At 33.0% G+C, this 19861-nt stretch overlaps 1 protein-coding gene across 1 annotated transcript in view; it reads left to right on the top strand.

Annotated features, from left to right (window-relative positions):
• Nucleotides 1–3089, top strand: part of LOC113495080 — a 49849-nt gene extending 46760 nt beyond the window's left edge. The window contains exon 2 of the mRNA XM_026873675.1: nt 3006–3089. Within this exon, the coding sequence (XP_026729476.1) occupies nt 3006–3089 (84 nt within the window). The remainder of the gene's footprint in view (nt 1–3005) is intronic.
• Nucleotides 3090–19861: the final 16772 nt, after the last annotated feature.

Genomic DNA, 19861 nt, shown 5'->3' with positions numbered 1-19861 from the left:
GTATATAATGCCGTAGTTAAAATTATTTAACCAAACTAAACCGCAATTGAGCGAAAATCACGTAGGCCCATCTAAAGGGAACTCCAAACTGACAATTTATTGGTTTGTAAATGCTTGTGACATCAAAACAGTCATTTTGATTAATAGCGTAAATGTCAATGCTCGAGCAAAAAGTATTTCAGGCTGTTTCTGTTTTCAAAAGAAAATCTGTGTTACCATTTCAATTTTTGAAATCCAAATCTATGTATATGTCACATAAGGAAAAAGGAAATCCGTATTGAGATGAAAAGAATAATTTAATGACATTACACGCAGAAGTGGACGAAAGAAGCTCGGTGCAGCCATAAAATGCAGTGTTTGACGGTGTTAGCATCGTAAACGGCGGGAAAGCCGGCCTATGAAGTTAGCCGTAACCGGCAAACTGATAAACGTTCGATTGATTTTGAAAATGGAACTAATATAGAATAGAGTTTAAATAAATGACCGCTTACGTACTCTTAAGAGAAGAGCTTTAGTTTTTTTTTTTTGCAATTGTAAGATTGCATACAGCCAACTTAAAGGAAAATTGCGTATATTTTCTGATGGAATTGAACCGATTTTCTTGCAAAGGTTACACCATACAACTTTTGCACCGAGGATACACCTTTTTATTTTTTACAAATTGGTTTAAAGATTAACTACTCTATATAACTTTATTATTTTTTTACCCGTGTTCGATGATAGAAATATGTTACGATCTGTTCGTCTAAGTCAAATATGATTCATTTTTAACTTCAGCTAGTGTTTGCGAAAGTTACGGATTGCGAAAGTTAGTGTTACGAGAGGAAGCTGTGTATGAGTCAGTGGGTTTCCTCGAATATTCTACTCCATTGACGAATCGACGTTATAGTACACGATTGACCTACAAAAAGGCCTTGAAATTTCTATTGTTGGAAGGTTTGACATTTTTTTTGTATGAATAATATACGTTGCTTAAGGTTGTAAGTATTTTTGGAAGGCGGAAGGTGTTTTTAAGGTTTAAGGATGCATTCAGCGATGCCTGGCGCTTTACCCTCTTGTAATTAGTACTAATTTTATAGTCAAGATATGTTGATGAGATTTGGTAATTGAACTCTTCCGAAACGGCTTGACCGACTCACAATTTTGTGTGAATATTGCATAAGTCTGGACTTGGACCCTGTCTATTTTATATACCCTCATTTTTTATTCCCTAGACCTCATCGGATGACAAAATAACGTTTTCTGGGACAATCAGTTATATTATACATGTACGAAGCAGTATTGATCTTTCCTATTGCTTTTATTGTAACGAGTTTATTATAACAATAATTCAATTTTAACCAGACTTTCAGTAGACTCAGATAACCATCAAGGCCGTCATGTTAGTATGAGAATTGAACACCAGACTATTGACAACTTATTGGCAGATGTATTCGTCACCTCATCAACTCACGGTAACAGTCGGGTCACAGTCCGGAACAGTCCGGAACTAGTCGGGTGATATCAATAAACACGAATATGTGAACTGACCATAGATGTTTTGTTTTTTGCATTAAACAATTAAATTCGTCGTAGTTAGTTTCTTCGACTTTATTTTCTTAATCCCTTTACCTAGAGATTGAAAAGTCGACTTGCCACACTCCTAAACACCAAAACCTCTACGAGGTCTTCTCTCTTACGTTTTACGGAGACCAGACGAAAATCCCCCAAAAATCAAGTAATAATAGGAACACGTTACCGAAGCTTGCGGAAAACAAGTCTCTTAGCCCCTAAACTATCTCATGGCTTCTGAATCCAACATTAGAACAGGCTGGTTGACCAATAATTAAATACTCACGATTAAAAATAAAACAAAAAATATTCTTCATTTAATGTTCCTGTAAACAGCACTGCTTAGCAACAGTCTGCATCAAAATTTCGTTAGATGCACATTTTCGGTTGCCACCACCGGTCATCGACCCCCGCCAATACGAGTGGTTAACGTTTCTGCATTGTCTATGGACTGTTCGCGAGTGGTCAGCGGAATATCAGGGGTGAATGACCTTAACGCATGATATGCTCAATAATCACACGCATTGATAAGCAACGCATATTTTTTATGGCCGTAGGAAATTGAGTATTGCATTTTGTTTCGTCTAAAAAACTTTAACTTAAAGACCTAAATTGAAACTGTCTACGCCATTAAGTAAATATATATATATATATATTGACAATAAAATACCAAAAAAATACTCTTTGATAACCTCAAATGAAGAGAAAATGACGTCCAAAATTTAATCATCCCGACTAATCACTTAGCACAATTTGATCACAACAATTCAACATTAGGAATCACCCTGTCTAAACCTATTGTCTAAACACAAATATAAATAAATGACTGCTACCTTGACGAACTCGGCACAGAATATCGAAGGTATATGACTCTTTAGCTGCAGACGTAGGTTATCAACCTACCGCTTCCTATTTTCTGCCGGATTATATACGAAGCGTCGAGAAATAAAATATAAAGAGCTTTGCAGATAGAGACTAAAAGAATATTCAATATTATTATGCGGAAGGGAAAAACTTTTCGTTTTATGATTGAACTCTTTATTTCAGTAAAAAGTATTAATATAAGAATAGTTCACCTGAAATCTTCAGTTTTACGTTTTACGGAGATTATTTGTTAAATGAATAAAAAATAGAATTAATAAATTGAAAAATCGATCTTGTTTTTTTTTGCCCTCTTTTTCCCACAGCTGGGCAAATGCCTCCCTCAAATCCTCCGTCAATTCTCGATTCGGCACCACATTTAGACCATCCCGGCGCCACCGCTTCCTTCCTGAACGATCTTGTTCATTAAAGAGACACATGCTTGCAGTACAGGGAGTCCAAAAACCGACTTCAAAATAAGGAAAACTGTTAAAATCCAAGAAGCAGTAACTGTAGTTAGATTATATTGATAAGTAAAGGTCCTCGCAAATCGTACCCTACACTTTAATAATTATAATGCTATATGTTTCCAGATCATACCGACCACCCTTAACGCTAATCTGCTAAAAGAAAGAAGAGGAACGCCACTCTACAACACCTACGCCCTCCACAGCTGAATATAGTCCAATAAATGTCTTCGATATTCCCAGAGCATTTTAGGGGCTCGGCCGGCTAGACTGAAAACAAGCGGAGTCACGCTTAATAGCGAAGGATCCTAGTGATTTTACTTTTGATTGCTGACACCGCGGCAAATCGTACGACTTCTAGTGGTAATGACCCCCGTATGTATCGGAAGTTGCGTGAATCATGACGCCGGGCTACGAATCTTCAATCTATCGATTTGGTTTTACTATTGACAGACAATATTTTATACCCATCACTCCTTGATTGGAAATTAATTGGGTAATGTCTTCAGTTTTATTTTAAGGATGGACAAATAATGTAAGTTTTTTTACTAATTGGTGTACTAATGTGTAATCTGGAATTCGAAGTTATGTGACTGAATTTCTAAATTAAACGACTAATTAATGAGTTCTCTTTATTAAATAATGGAAAGGCACATGTATTTACAAGAACATAGTTTAGAATGTTACTTCAAATATAAAAAAAGGAACAGTTGTTTTAAAATTTTGCCTTGTTATAAATTGAGACTGAATATTTAGAGGAAAACGACTAACATGATACTGGCTTTTTTAAACAATTAGACTTATATAAAACTAGCCTAACATTGCCATAACTGGGTTGTCGAGGGTGAACATGCACAAAAAACTGCAAACAAGCATTTCTCGATCACACACCGCTTTTCTTAGACAAGGATCGAACCCAGCGTCGCGCAGAGTATGCGCGAGCGATCCCGTGACTCTGGCTAAAGCAGTAGAAGGGGCCCGGGGTGTTTTTAGTAGGTGGAAGTCTGACATATCCAAACGAAGTGCCATCGACGTGGGCTGAAGACATTAGCGTTGCGAAAACAAAAGGCAAGGATCGAACCCAGCGACCTAAACTATTTGGCTACCCGCGCAATCAAAGGAAACAATCATGATTATAATAACATCATTATTTTAAACCGTTAAGTTACTATGGAGTAGAATTTCAAGTTTTTCAGGAAATTCAATATCTATCGACACTTGTATAAATAAAAACTGCTTTATAATTAGGTGACTTGGTATGATTGTTCATTAAACACGTGACATTGTAATTAGTTTTTTATGGAGATTATAACTATACCAAATTGACACAAGGAAATCCAATACCACTGATAAGAATTCATTTTATGTAAATTAAATATATTTCGCTGATATAAACAATTAACCATTTGTTCCAGTTGAAAACTCTACGGAAACTGGTGATACGAACCTCCTTCTAATGGCTACCCCTTGGGCGTTTGGCTACCGTACCAAGTAATGCCTGCCTAGATACCCTTCTTTTCTAGAAACTAAATAACAATAAAATAGATAATTCGGCTATGGGCAGGTCTGATCTAAACCCGATAGCAGCTGACACGCAAAACGTAAAAGACAAAGTCTCACAAAGAGGGTAGTTGAACAATTTTCATCAATGGATGCAATATTCCGTCACCCAAGACTTCGAATGCACATTTATTTTTGACCTGTAATTTTCCTTTCATCGAAAAACAAAAATAGATACGTTTTAATTTGCCTGAAATGTTCGAATTGACGCGTTCCCAACATTACTATTCATGATATTCGCGCGTCCGGCGCGGGCGCAGCGGCGGTCCAAACAAATGCTACACGATTCGGATATTGATCAATATTTAGGATTTTAACAGTTTGGAGAGATTTATTAGTTATAAACCAGCTATTTTCGGGAAAATAGTATATTAAATATAATATTATAAAATTTCCTTACATTTTAAAAATGTAGGGAAATGTTAGAATATTGAGAAAAGAATGAACTCAATGTCTACTACTAGCTACTCGATTTCCAAGACTTTAGGGATGCTTTTTTAAATCATCTATTTACGATTCCACCAGTGATGAACTTTCTTGCGGTTTTGCTTTGTTAGCTTAAGTTGGTTAAAATATTTCAGTTGTTTCAAAAAATATTTAGTACTAGCTGTTGCTTGCGTTGTTTGCGACTTCGTCCGCGTGGCTAGAAGATATAAGTTAGGAATTTTTGAACGAAGATTAATATTTTTCCCCGTTTTTGCCACATTTTCCATTGTATCTTGGCTCCTATTAGTTGCAGCGTGATGTTATATAGCCTAAAACCTTCCTCGATGTCTATTGAACACAATATTTTTTTTCAATTTGAACCATTAGTTCCTGAGATTAGCGCGTTCAAACAAACAAACAAACTCTTCAGCTTTATATATTTATAGTAGTATAGAGTATAGATTACAAAAATAAAGTCTCTATTTTTTTGGAAAATTCCACGTGGACGTGTTGTATCTAGTTTCATATAATTCAGAGAATGTTAAGTAAAAAAAGCTCACTTTAAACTATCTCCGATTTCGGGATAAATTGGTCCCATGTCCTAGAAAATCTGAAAGCTTTCCAACTTGAATATAAAGTACTGTAAGGTACTGTAGATATTTTCCTCAACCCACCCCACTTTTTAAATATCGATGTTTGCAGTAAGGTCGTTGACCCTGCGCAAGCGCATCCACACTTTTGGCTAGCTCTCGTACATTACGTGACGGAATTTTTTAATTGCCTCCCGTTCTCACGTGGTGCTATGTTAACTGGTGCGAAAGAGATGAGATAATATTATAATTGTCTAAAATATGTCGAGATAAAGGAATGATTTTTGAGAAATGAGTTTCGTTCGAAATTGATTTCATTTGTTTTTTTTTTTATTTGATTATATTATATTCGATAAACAAAAAGAAAAACTAATAAAAATAAATTAACTATAGGTAATTTTTAGCTTATTCTTCTTATTAGTTATATGTTTAAAGTCTTTAAGCTTCTAGATTGTTTTTAAGATCTTAACCAAAAACAGTACCTTACCTAACTTTCGTTTACGTTATTGTTTACTCAACAAAAACAATAGGAAAATCGGGAAATCTAGCTGGATTTGCCAATTTTCCTGAATTTCTTTTTCTCATAAAAAATATCTCAGAAAAGATGTGCGTAACTTAACTAGGATCTTACACAAGTTTTTACAAATAAGAACACATCTTTAAAATCTCAAAGAAAAATCCAAATTACAAACAAATACCTTATTACACAACCAATGATTGTTAAGTGAATAATGTCATAATTTACGTGTATTAGCCGAACTGACCGCGGCGTGAACCGTTTTGGTATTCCAGGCGCTTACCGGCCAATGCTAATAAGAGCTTAGCGCGCTGAATGCTTTCAAGTATGGCTCGGAGTGGCTAAATTAGTGGATCTGTGTGTATATGTGTGTGTGTGTGTGTATTTAAGTTTTTAAGGAAACGGACGGCGGCTAATCGGGGTGATGGCGAATCTTGGGATTAGTTTTAACATGTATATTGTTTCAATTATATTTGAACCTTGAAGACATATTGTATAAATCGTAAAGCTTTATTATAAGATCAATTAATAATATGAATACGCTTGCGCCTTGCAGGACATGACATAAGTATGTTTGCACAGCACAGCCAATGACAGAAAAAATATCTTTTTTTTTCATTTGGTAGTGGACGAATGATATAATTTCAACGTGTCTTGTAAGAGTAACCGAATCGATTCTTATAAGAAAATGGTTTCAAAAAAGGCTTTAAAATTAGCTGAAGATGATAATATCATTTGCCATTCAGTTTAATTTCGCGTTTGAGCGCTGATCTGAAGGCGGTCTATTCGGTCGGTTTATGCTACTTTTTGCAACGACTTCCGCAACAACCAATGTTATCCCTGTATCTTGTGTCTTGAAGCCCTCCACAGTTTCACAAATATTCAAGTCACATGCACACACCCAGAGACATAAAACAAGCATTCACATAAATATGAATGAAATTTCATACAAACAAAATTGATATAGAAATTTAAATTATAATGTAAGTATGTATGTTACAACAGAATTTTCGTGTCCTTTGAATTCACGTGATGTCACATCGCGTGTGACCCAGACACAGAAGCAAGTTAATGAATGTCACATTAAAACTTAATCCTTGTAATTTTATTGTACTATATTGGGTTAAAAATATGAATAAACCATGAATTCTTGTTAAAATAGACTGTTTAAATTTTTTTCTGGAATAAAATAATAGTTTTTTATTACCTTGCTAAGTATGGATTTGTATGTACGAGGTACAGGTTCGACGTCCAAATCAGGCAAAGTACTAATGACTTTTTCAAAGTTATTTTTTAATTAATTATTATAAGACAACATTGATAAACTTTGAAGGATAACACCGTGAGGAAACCTTAACTCTAAATATTGGTAGGTATCTGAAATTAGCGAATGACCGAGCGTGGCGATCAATACTCAAACCCTCCCTGTATGGGAAGAGGCCTAAGCCCAGCTTTGGGACCCATCACCTGGGTGCTTTAGGACTCATGGGTAACCATAACAGATATAGTTTTAGTATGTGGTGAGGTGCGTAGACGTTGTGTGAAGGTTGTTGATAATTATTATTACTGATCGATTACTTTGATTGCGGGTTCCAAATCAGTTTATTGCTTACACACACCGAGTTTAAGTGTTTCGGTGGTTTTTATTGGTTTCATTGTAGATCCTGACTTAGAGGAGCTGCAAGACAGGCATATGTGGTATATTATTATTACTATATATCATGTTTGGACAGTCCTTATATCAGCTTATTCTAGAACCAATATTATGAAGGTTTTACCTATTTATTTCTAACACAATATTGACTTCTAAACTTACCCAAAGTCCCCAATGTCATTCATAAATATTTCTCTACATGCGTCAAGTTTTTGAATGAAGTATCAATATATTCTGGATAACCCAATTACAATTTCAGACGCACGAATACATTACACTTAATGCTAAATAACATATTTATAACTTAAATCATCTAAACGACTTTATCTTTATAGATGGTCGTTTATAGTTTGTCTTAAAGTATTAGTTATCTGTGGCATGATACTTGCAGATAGCAAAGTCAATCAACGTTTATCAGGCTATATTGATCAATCTAAGATAGATAGAATATCTATTTCCACTTTTCTATGAGCCTGGTGTGAAATGTGTTGTGTTGTTTCCTCTTGAAAAACAAGCTTCGGAATCCAAAATTAAGATTCTACATACAAAAAATTCGAAGTTCTCGTCATATTTGCATTTGCATAAATACAATCTCGGACTTTTTTTTTAAAGTCGCCTGTCACCTCAAAACGTTCCCAGCTACTTTAAATAAAGGATAATGATATTCGAAATTCAAAAGAATTTTCAGAACTGGCCACCGTCAAAATTTCATGCAATAAAACTTTTCAAATTTTGTGTTGTTTTACGAAAAAATTGACAAAAAGTTTTTTTTTCGTCGCGAGCACCGTTTTGACCACTGTTCAATAGCGGTGTTTGTTTGAGGTACCGTTGGCACAGTGGGCCCGCAGCATCGTAAATTAGACAAAAATATAATAAACGGGAACGTTTGTAAAACTGTACTTGGGTTATTTTTTCTTTTTGGTGACAGCGTTGGTGGATGACGTTGCAATTGACAAGAATGCATCAAGGGATTGATGATCCTCTGCAAAGGGATTTGAACTGTATTACGATGCAGGAAGCATGTATATTGTGTAACCAAGTAGGTGTGACACACTGTTACTCGAAACATTTATCATTCGGCCTAGTCAACAGGCCATTTCTAAGTTTTGTTGACAAATAGAGTGACAATATTGTGTTTAGAAATGCGAAATTTGTTGAATCACTTAATTTATTTGTAACTAGCTGTTGCCCGCGACTTCGTCCCCGTGGGTAGAAGATATAAGTTATGATTTAGGTATACCTGCCCGGTTTCTTTTTCACATTTTCCATTGTATCTTAGCTTCTATTAGTCGCAGCGTGATGGTTTATAGCCTAAAGCCTTCCTCGATTAATGCTCTATTCAACACAAAAAGAATTTTTTAATTTGGACCAGTAGTTCCTGAGATTAGCGCGTTCAAACAAACAAACAATCAAACTCTAAAGCTTTATATATTAGTATATAAGTATATATAGAAGTATAGATAGAAGTATAGATATAGATATGTTTCAATCTGAGATGTTAACTTTAGTAGTTACTTTAGATTTTCCACCCGAAAACCTCTGAGTACGAGTACTGACTTGGCCAAAAACACCTTAAAAATCGTATGTCTGCTAGTTACCTCACGATGGTTTCCTACACCATTTTAATCAAGCGATTCTTCAACCATCTTCCACAAAAACTTCCCGCCAATATTCACGAACTAACTAGAAACAGAAACCCAAACAACACAGCATAATAGTCGCAAGATTATATAATTTCCCGAATTATACAAACCTAAGAAAGCAGTCACAGAAGCTCGCAGTTAACTCAACAGGTATCGACACAATTAAAATTAAAACAAATACTCACAATAGTTCAGTAGCTGAGACAAACAGACAAACAAACGAACATGAATAACCCTTTCACGAACCAACGGTACTTTTCGGGTTAAATAATAAATCAAAAGAAAGGTACCGTTAAAACTGCAGTGGCCAAATTTTATAAGTTTTGAATTTTATAACCCTATTTACGTTTCGAGAAGAAATGCTAGGGGTATAGAGTACCACAATAGTATTTGATTGCTGTCATCGTCATTTTAGGGTTATATTTTGTGGGTATATTTATGTGTTACCACATAATTGGTGACCATAACTGTTTGTTACAAGCTCTGTCTTTATCAGGTGTGAATTGTTTATTTAAGTTAAGTAATAGTTTTATTTACAAACAATTTTATGTTTATGTTAGTTAGGGGAAGATTTCGTGTTGTAAATTACAATGGCTTAGTGGTTCAGTGATCGGATTCATTGCATTAGGTACAGGTTTGAGATCAAACGAGTAATATAATGGCTTTTTAAAAGTTATGTGGCTATATTAAAGCCAAGTGTTGGTAAGAAATTAGAAAGCAGTATCGTTTTCCTCCTGATACTTACAGCTGATTCATAAACGTATTATAATTTGCGGTATAAACACAAAATAATCTTGAAAACTTGTTTGAATCTCTCTTTTATACCTTAAAAGTAAATAATGTTTAAAAACTAAGTCTTACTTATTAGCAAAGTAACTTTAATTAGTTAGTATTTTTATGCCAGTATCATTAACATTGTTTTTTGATTGAGACAATTAATTAGATACAGATTTGCTTGCGTCTTTTCTAAAGCTCCGAAAAGACTGCCTTCTAGTTTTATTTTATAATATATTTTGTTTTGTTTGTATTTTTGGTTAAATGTTTTAAAGTTAATCTGAATAGAAATACATAATAAATCTGTTGATAAAAGAATATATCAAATAAAAGTATAATTTTAAAGTATAAGCATCACATTAAAATCAGCATTATAATGCTCGTATTCATTTAAAAACGAGACGTTATCCACTAATAAAGTCCGAATTCTTTATTCAGTCATAATGAAAGTTTCATAAGATTATTTATTTAGATGTATTTGCAAATGTAAGAGTTCAAGTTCTGTGTCAAAGAGGTTGTATTGTGATCAGTAGAACCGGAAATACGTATATTCGTTCACAATTCCTTTATTTATCACGTTTTTTTCTTCACGTCTCACGTGAACATGAAATTTTCATGATAAGAGCTCTATTCTGCGATTATATAAGAAATGTTGCTTCGATTTGAATCGTTTGTGTTTTTTCTTTATTTGAATTTTGAGTTCCAGAATTTTCTATGGCTTTTTCGAGACATTGTTTTTTTTTTAAGTATTATAATTTCGAATATTAAATAATATCAGTAAATACTAATGTTTTTAACTGATTTAGCACGTATAGCCGAGTTATGGAGGTCACTTATACGCCAAACCCAGTAAGCGCGACATGTCGCAGGTTCGATGCCCACGTAGGACAAGCATTTGTGTGATAAACTCTCGCGACGCAAGAAGTAAATTATTTAATGTGTAGTTTATTTAAAAAAATCTATATTGACACATGTAACACGGAAAATTATGTGGTTGTTAAAATAGAAAGATATATGAAATTGTATGATTTAGTATTAAATAGTATGATTTAGTAATAATATTAATTTATTTTAATTAAATATCATCTTTTCCTTAACTTCAACCCGTTCACAGGTTCCCATTTCGTATTTAATTTATTTAATAATATAAATTGTTGATAACAAATCACAGCTATTTAAATCAAAGTATCCTGCTAGCTCTAAATAGGTTAAATACTATAAATACTAAATTCCATACAGTAAACCATTACGGAATTTTACATACAGTTTCGAGTGTTGCCAGAATTTGAAGATTTTAATAAAACAGTCTCGAGACTCGTGAGGAATATATTAATTATAATTTATAAATAGACGGTAACAGTCAGGCAATGGCCGAGATAACTCTATTCAGTGCTTAGTGGCATTATACACAATTAGAATATACATAGTATTTATTGATATAAATTATACATTTTAATCGAATAACGGTCTTCGTCAATCTCAAAATGACTGTGCTTAAAAGACACGATTTTGTTTCCGGTTGTCAACATTAGAGATACCTTGTGTCAAAACGAAAAAAAAAAACTGTAAAAGACTCAAATAAATAAAAGATTCATTGAAGTTACGTCCAAAAAATCTTTCACAATATGTGCCAACGAAGAAAAATCTATGTAAGTTATAATATATTTCTATCATTATAATTATTATGTTTTGTAAAAAAAGGAGACAAAATTATATTCCAAACGGTGAAAACATTAAAAAAAAACACTAATGTATTTCGCGCGCAATCAAGATTCAAAATGGCGTCCAGCGGAACTGTCAAACGTCCTTAATAAAAAATAAGTTTTATTAGTTCTGCGTATGTATAGTCGAATTTAATGCAACGGAAAGTGCAGAATTCTCATGTCCGTTCAATTATCAGTAAGTAGAGTTAAAAATATCAAAAACAGTGCACAAAATATCGTACTTGCAATATGGATACAAATTGTTGGGGCGCTATTTTTGTGTGGATTCTTGTTTTGTTTACCTACTATTTAGGGAGGTTATTACTGTAGACGTAAAAAACTATCATCCCTTTGGACCGCAATAAAATCGTTAAAACATTACGTGGGGTTCAATAAAAAACACAGTCGGCACCGACAATACTCATTCTGCTCATACACAATTTTTGTGTTTGCATAACATTAACTTTAGATCGTTTAAAAATGTCCTTGAATTGTTTCTATTAAGGCGACCCAATTACACATTTTTGTGCTTTTTATATTTGTGTGTTTAGTAGCAAACGTTGATGGTTTAATTGGAGTAAAGGGTTTTCTTTAAATAGGTGACAAAATGTGGCCTCTTTTTTAAAACAAAACTTTTTTTTAACGTCATTACAAGAATTAAGAAAAAAAGAGTTAAACAAACGACTACTCACATAAAAATATAATATGTACTGGGCAGTGAGAACAAAGTTATAAGCAGAATATGGACTTTTATGGATGTTTAAATTTATGAAGAAACAACTATGCAAAAAGGGCGCAATTGTATTATTACCTCCAAAATTTTAAGGTAGGTACTTTGGGTGCTAAATGAACTTTCTAATCATAAAACAGTTAAAAAGTTAACATTTTAGCAAACCTTTTTATAGCGGTTCAAAATAGCGGTAATAGTAAAAAAAACCTTAAAACGGTTTAAAAATGGTTCTGCAGTGTTCCCGTTAGGTGCTAGTGTAAAAATTAATGTGCAACAATTTGCACTGGCAACATTATTATGTTGTATAACATTCAAAGATGAAACCGACCGACGTACAGGTGGGGTGACGTAAAATTTTACGACTCTTATTTAACGCTCCCTGTACAGAGCCTATGATATATGAACACTGATCGTATGCATAAAATTAATAACATTAAGAAAAAATTAATGAAACCAACAATTTTAAGCGACGACAGATTTCGAAAAATTACTTTTTTTTACTTTTTTCACAACAATACTTATTTTTGTGATGGAAATGAAAAAAGTTTTCAGATTTTATTCGTAAGCACTTGAAACACTAGTTTCTAAAAGTTAGATCAAGATTTTTTTAATCACCTGTTATCAAATCACATTTTTGGTAACTTGATTGTTCAATAAATTTAATGGATAAACTTTTAAAAACTGGAGACTGTCTGCTAAAAGTCAATTCCAACTGTAAAAAAAAATTAGGCACTGTACTTACCTTAACTATACTGTTTAAAACCATTACAGTTTCGGCATTTTAATCCCATCAGTCAAGTACTTAGAAAATACAAATTCACAAAAAAGACAAGATTCGTCAAGTAACAGAAACTTGTGGTATTTATTTAAATAGCAAAACGTTCTCATTTACGCATCCAACCGCTTCTGATCATCAAAGACTTGACAACTAATCTATCTCCAATACTATTATTCAATTTTATAATCCTCAATTTTAAATTCTAATCTGGCTTAGTGGGGAGCTTCGTAGCTTCTGCATATCTTAATCCAAGACTGTTTGTGATTTCCAAAAGATTACTTTTGTTTTTGAATCTTAGAATATTTGGCCGCAAAGGTCTCATTTTCATAGGATTAATATTTGGTGGGTAATGTTGTCTGGCGGCAGTTTAACCGTGGACTTCTGTTAAGATTAGGAGTTGTCATATAAACAATTGTTAATGAGATGGTCCGAGATGGTCTCGTTTTGAATCCTACTTATATTATAAACGCAAAAGTTTGTATGTATGGATGTTTGTTCTTCTTTCACGCAAAAAGCACTAGACGCATTTAGACGAAACTTGGTGCACAGAAAGTTTATAACCAGGATTAACGCATAGAATAGTTTTTAGCCCAATTTTATTTTCAGGTGGGATTCCACTTGAAAATGGATTTCCAGGTGGGATAAAATTAGAACAAAAGTATTGTGATAAACATTGCTGCCTTATTTTTAGAATAAAAGATTCCGAAACTATTTACGTCATTCGCGGGATATATAATGAACATCCTAATAGACACTTGGCAACTCTGACGGTAACCCAAATAAATTAAGGAAAAATGTGACAAATTCTAATTAATTTAACTAAACTCATTTCCTTTATATTATAAATATTAATAAATTTCAATTAGCACTGTCCATATTTAGTTATTGATAATGAAACATTTGCGGTCAAAACCGGCGAAATTTTAAAAACCGCACGTTATATTTAATTTCTAAAATAATGAACTTGTGGTTACATGCCATGAACGATATGAGCTTTGTCTATTAAAATGGGATGTTTTCCTACTACTTACATATCAGAAATATAAGCAGTGGATCAAAAGAAATCACTTCACTTAACAAAGAGGTAATGTTTGTGACGATGTAAGGTGTTTCTAAGGAACTACTAAACCGATTTTGGTCATTCTTATAAAAAGCCAGAAGCTCTAATAGAAAGCCACGTTTTATATTTTAATATTATTTATTGTAAAACATAAAATCAATTACATTGATTGGAAACAGTAGGTCGTTTTCTTGCTAACAGCTACATCATCAAAGGACAAAATGAGAGCTAGATTTATCGATGTAGAAATCTAGTCATATTACTTAAAAAAATGCTTAAGTATTATAATTAATTTTGCTCAAAATTTATTAAACCCACAACAGAAAAAAAAAACAATCTCAGTTGTCTTAATAAATGACATTTTTACAACTAACACTGCGGTTGACTAAAAACTCTTTTTGAAAAATGATACCTAGATTATTAGACATTTGCATACATATGCCAGTGGCTTCCAAAGGCCATTGTTCCCAGTCTTAGAGTTCAAAATACGGGAAAACGATGCACCCTAATTTTCCCCGTGCTTTGAACTCTATAAAAAAATAACAGTTCGAACGAACGCGCTGTACTGCTCGGAAAATTGTATACGAACTCTTTGCTGTTATGCCACCCTGGTACTTTAGCAAAATATAATTTTTTGTTTCATTATTATATTGTTCTAATATTTTTTTATTAGTGTAATAGTATTTTTATTCGAATTTAAGTACTTATGTTTTTCTTATTTGACCTTGAAATTATTTTATATCTTTTATCATACTAATAGAGATGATTGTTTTCTTTTTATAAATTACTTAAAAAAAGTTTCTTTCAGTTATGGATTATTTATTTGCATATATTCGTAGCTGCTTAAACCCTAAAACGACTTTTTAAGCTCTTATTTACCTAAAAAGGTTATGCAATTACCATGACAAACTAAAGTTACACGATTTTGGTTACAGGTGACCTAAATTTTCGTTGGGTCTTAGTGCGTTGGCCTTCTCACACTTGTATAACGTGCTGGGTTTAACGATCGGTAGGGCAACCAAATTCAGGTTGCTGACAACCTAAAAGCGTGAAAATAAACGATTTCATAAGAAAAAAACTACAGAGAAATGCATAAATTTCTAATTAAAATTCAGATCGTTTTGTAAAGACTGCAGTTAAAATAATTTTTCACGACCATAATTATTTCGAAGCAAATACTAATTTCTAAACAAACATTTTCTCTTACGGATAACCTAAAAGCAATTATTTAATCTATATGACCCTAGTCGTAAGGCGAACTCGGTTCATTGACTTTGACATTTCTAATTTAGGCCTTGTATAACCTGGCTGAATTGTGAAGGTTATACATTACAAGTACGTTCTAGATTACAAAGGGGTTACGTAACTTAGCCGGGTTATCCGCGAAAAACGCTCTCCGCCAGAGTTCTTGTCTGCTTTCTTTTATTCAAATTTGTTCGTAGTGAAACCAATAATTGTATATTAAGTTACCAGACATATAAATTATGATGATATTCGATTTTTTTTAACAATTTTCTATTAATAACGCCATTGGTATGACTTATGTCGATAGGTTAGTATCGATAGCGAAACTCTTTCATCAATTCATTGATTAATTAACATGTTTATACGACTGGCTGTAAAAATCGAATGAATTATAAAATAAATTATGAAAGAGAACAGTAGAGTTATTTAATAAAACAGAAACATTTTCTCTTGTTAGCAAAATGGAGGGATCATTAAAGGACAAGCGCCCACAAAGACAATGCTTTCTTTTTCAAAGGCACAGACCAGACTACTTACAGTTTTTAAATCTGCAAAGAATAATTCGCGGTATTGTTAAGTATTCGGTAGCAGAACGAGGACAATTAGCCTCAGACAGTGCTTTATCTAAAACAATGCACCCGGCAGTCGTCGACTAACAGATTGCCAGTAATTGAGCCAACGACAAGCTTGGAAAGAGTTAGCACGGGGACACAAAAGAAAGGTCTGAAGAAATGAGGTTGTGGTAAAATTATATGACAACCTACTTACAGAATTAAAAGTTTGAATTGTTTTCAAATTAGAAATAAGGCGAGGTTTTATTCAAATTCGCATTCGAAGTGCTTTAGTAATTCTTGAAAACATTAAAGTCTAATTACATCAATCTAATTTTTTTATTTGCTCTCCATATTATTTACCTGATTTAAGATGTATTTTTTATGACGTGTCATTATTATTTACATTTTATTTTAACGTTTATGGTATACTTTGCGTCATAGTTCTTTTAATTTGTCGGAGTGGGGAGTTCACGTAATTAATTAAAACGTGGTATTTATTTGTGACGCTGTACAAGACCGAAAAATACTAAACTTGTCAACATTGATTAATGGATAAATACTAAAAAAAAGAATACAATTTCGTACACATTTCTAGATACTATATTGATAGCTTCAAAAACAAAGGTTCACAACGACCACTTTTCTGAAATTGACGGTTTATCATTTCGGTAAAAATATCTCGATTAACAACTCGAATATCTTTCGCTGTCTAATTGTAGACTTACCAAACCAATCATATTTTTAGCAAGTTAAAATATCATTTTTGTAACAAACCTCAAATAAGTTTGGTCAAAATGTTATCTTCCATTAAACTAAGTAAAAATGTTTTTATAATAGGTGCGTCATGTCTGTCTTTACATTTCGCTAAAAAACTATTCTCAGAAACCGAAGAAAGTCAGCCCTTACGTACTTTCTAATCACAAAAAATCTTTAAAAACTTGCAATTTTTAACGCAAACAAAGATTGTAACTATTGGCAATAAAATAGCAATTAACGTTTGTTGTTTGCAAGTATATGACTTTTCAAAATGGCGTCCTTGAACATTTGCACAAAGCGCAAATGATGGGGTTATTAAATGCTAAAAAGCTTCAATGAATGACGCAACAGTGCAAAACAATTTGAAAACACTGAACACAATAAATTCGTTTGTTATTTACACAAATAAAACATTTGCACAATTTTGTAACTCATTATTTGATGTAATAGTTCGCACCCCTCTTAATTGCTTAGTTCCGAATATTTCGTGTTTCATGTTGCCGCTCTTCTACCTATAGAGCGTCGCTTTAGTAGGTATTTGTATTAAAAAGCCAATTAAAAAAAATAATGTTCAACTTTTTACGAATAGAATCTGTAGGTATACTTTATGTTTTTCTATATCTTATGGTGCATCCATTAATTACCTAATAGTTAGTTGTAAATGTATGTTTATAATTGTATTCACTTAAAATATAACGGACATAAATTAAGGTAAACAAGCACATAGATTAGGTTGAAGTAACTTTCCTAGATTCTTTTATCTTATAGCGTCATAATGTTATTTTGCCTTTGATATTCTTCAGCTGAACAAAGACTTCCCAAAAATTCATTCTACAACTCTATCCCACATCATTTCAACTTAAAACATATTGAAATAAGTAAATGCAATTTACAGTCAAAGATATACAAACTATATTTGCATATGAATCCACAGTAAACATAATTTTGATTCAATCATACATTGTACAATACGAAAGCAGCAATCACCTCATTAATACAACAATTAGAGTTAATTAACACACCGGTTCGTCGATCATACAAATTGGTATTAAAACTCCATGATAATGTACTTTGTGGTATATTGATCGTTTTCAACATTATGGTAACATTTTGGAAAATATTTTTTACTTTCGTAATTGTATATTGTTGATTGAGAATTGAAAAATTACGGAGTATCGGTTTACGGATTTGTATGCTCTGGGTGCAGGTTCGATCCAGCCGCAGGCAATGTACCAATGTGACGTTTTCAAAGTTATAATTTCGATAATTATTCTAAGAGACCACTGAAAGACAATATTGACACAGACTGTGAGCTAAAATTGTGGTCAAATACTCAAATTTCAATATTTGGGAGAAAGCCTGTGCCCAGCTGTGGGCTGTAGTGGCATAGTATATAATTTGTGGATCAAGTAATCAATTAATACATTTACCCGACTGTATCAAAAGAGGATAATGTTTTTAAGCTTTATAGATTATTTCTAACTTTTCTTCATATCGGTCCCTCATTTCTAAGGATCGTGGTCAGTATTTTTACCTTAGGTATCTCTTAATGAAAGTATCTCTCAAGAAAAGCAAGTATTTAATAAATCGGGTAACAATTTACATTACAATATTCTCGCTATAACATATCCCAAAGACTTACAGGAAACCTTATGTTTAATACTAAATATCTTATCAACTCCCATTGTGTAAATTAAAATACAAAATTTAATATAATTTAATGGATTAATAACGCGAAATTAAGGCCTCTATTTTCCTGTAAACTTGAATAAAACAAATATTCTAGGAATGTAGATGGTACATGTACATACATGTAGATATATTTTGTAACTAGCTGTGCCCGCGACTTCGTTTTTTTTTTAATATATACTTATTTTTATTTTGGATCATAATCACAGTCATTTTGGGTAGCTAAAAAACCTACTTTACTGTAATGCTTCTCTATATACAATATTAGACGTATGGCCATCGGGGGTGAAAGCATACAGGCTGCTGGGATTGCTAACACGGGACAGAGCCACATACAATTGACCGTGCGGAAAACAGCTGATTGGTTTATATTTATTTGTTGCTGTGCGCTTGCACGCTACGAAAGAGCACAGACTTAAGAACGCTTATAACTTCTGCAACAAAGATTAAGGCTATATTAAAGAAACTATCTTGTTGTCTGTATAATTCGTTGTTAATTGATGCACCGTTAATTGCAGATACTGACGCGTTTTTAGCGGGATATCAAAATCACTCCGGTTGGGTCTGAAACTAGTCGAGGTATCCTGATAAATAAGCACGAGGAAAAGGTTGCCGCATTTAAAAAAGCCTAAGGCTTTTGCAACACTTTAAGAGGTGTTTGTCACCTCTTAAAAGTACAGAGTACGAGTAGCCTTGTGTAATTTCCACAACCATTCATTCATTTAAACGCTTTCTATTATCGCTGTCGACTGTCAAAATGCCACTTGTGTGCAGATTCATTTATTAATAGCACCTGATTGTGTATTCGCTACTGTCAAATTGAGATGTTTGTAGTACATGCTTCGTCGTTCGACAACAGTATATTATGTTGCTTCTAGATCAAACAGTAAATTTATAATACAATATAAGGAGTTACGATATAAGGTGTTACTATTTAAGATAAATGATTATTTACACACGAACATGATAAGCGAAAAATCCCTTACTCAAACTGTCAATTATATTATAAAAACGTGTAAAATAATTCATTCAAAAACAATACCATCGCGTCAGCTTGTGACAAATAATTCATATGCTATTGTTGGTATTATGGACAGGTCACTATCATCATATCCTAATCTATACTAATATTAAAGCTGAAGAGTTTGTTTGTTTGACTGGCTAATCTCAGGAACAACTGGTTGAAATTGAAAAAATTATTTTTGGTTTCAGTAGACCATTCATCGAGGAAGTTTTTAGGCTATATAACATCACGCTGCAACTAATAGGAGCGATGTACAATAGAAAATGTGGCAAAATCAGG

Source organism: Trichoplusia ni, chromosome 6 (assembly GCF_003590095.1).
Source record: "Trichoplusia ni isolate ovarian cell line Hi5 chromosome 6, tn1, whole genome shotgun sequence".
Classification (NCBI taxonomy): Eukaryota; Metazoa; Arthropoda; class Insecta; order Lepidoptera; family Noctuidae; genus Trichoplusia; species Trichoplusia ni.
This window is presented reverse-complemented; position numbering and strand designations above follow the sequence as displayed.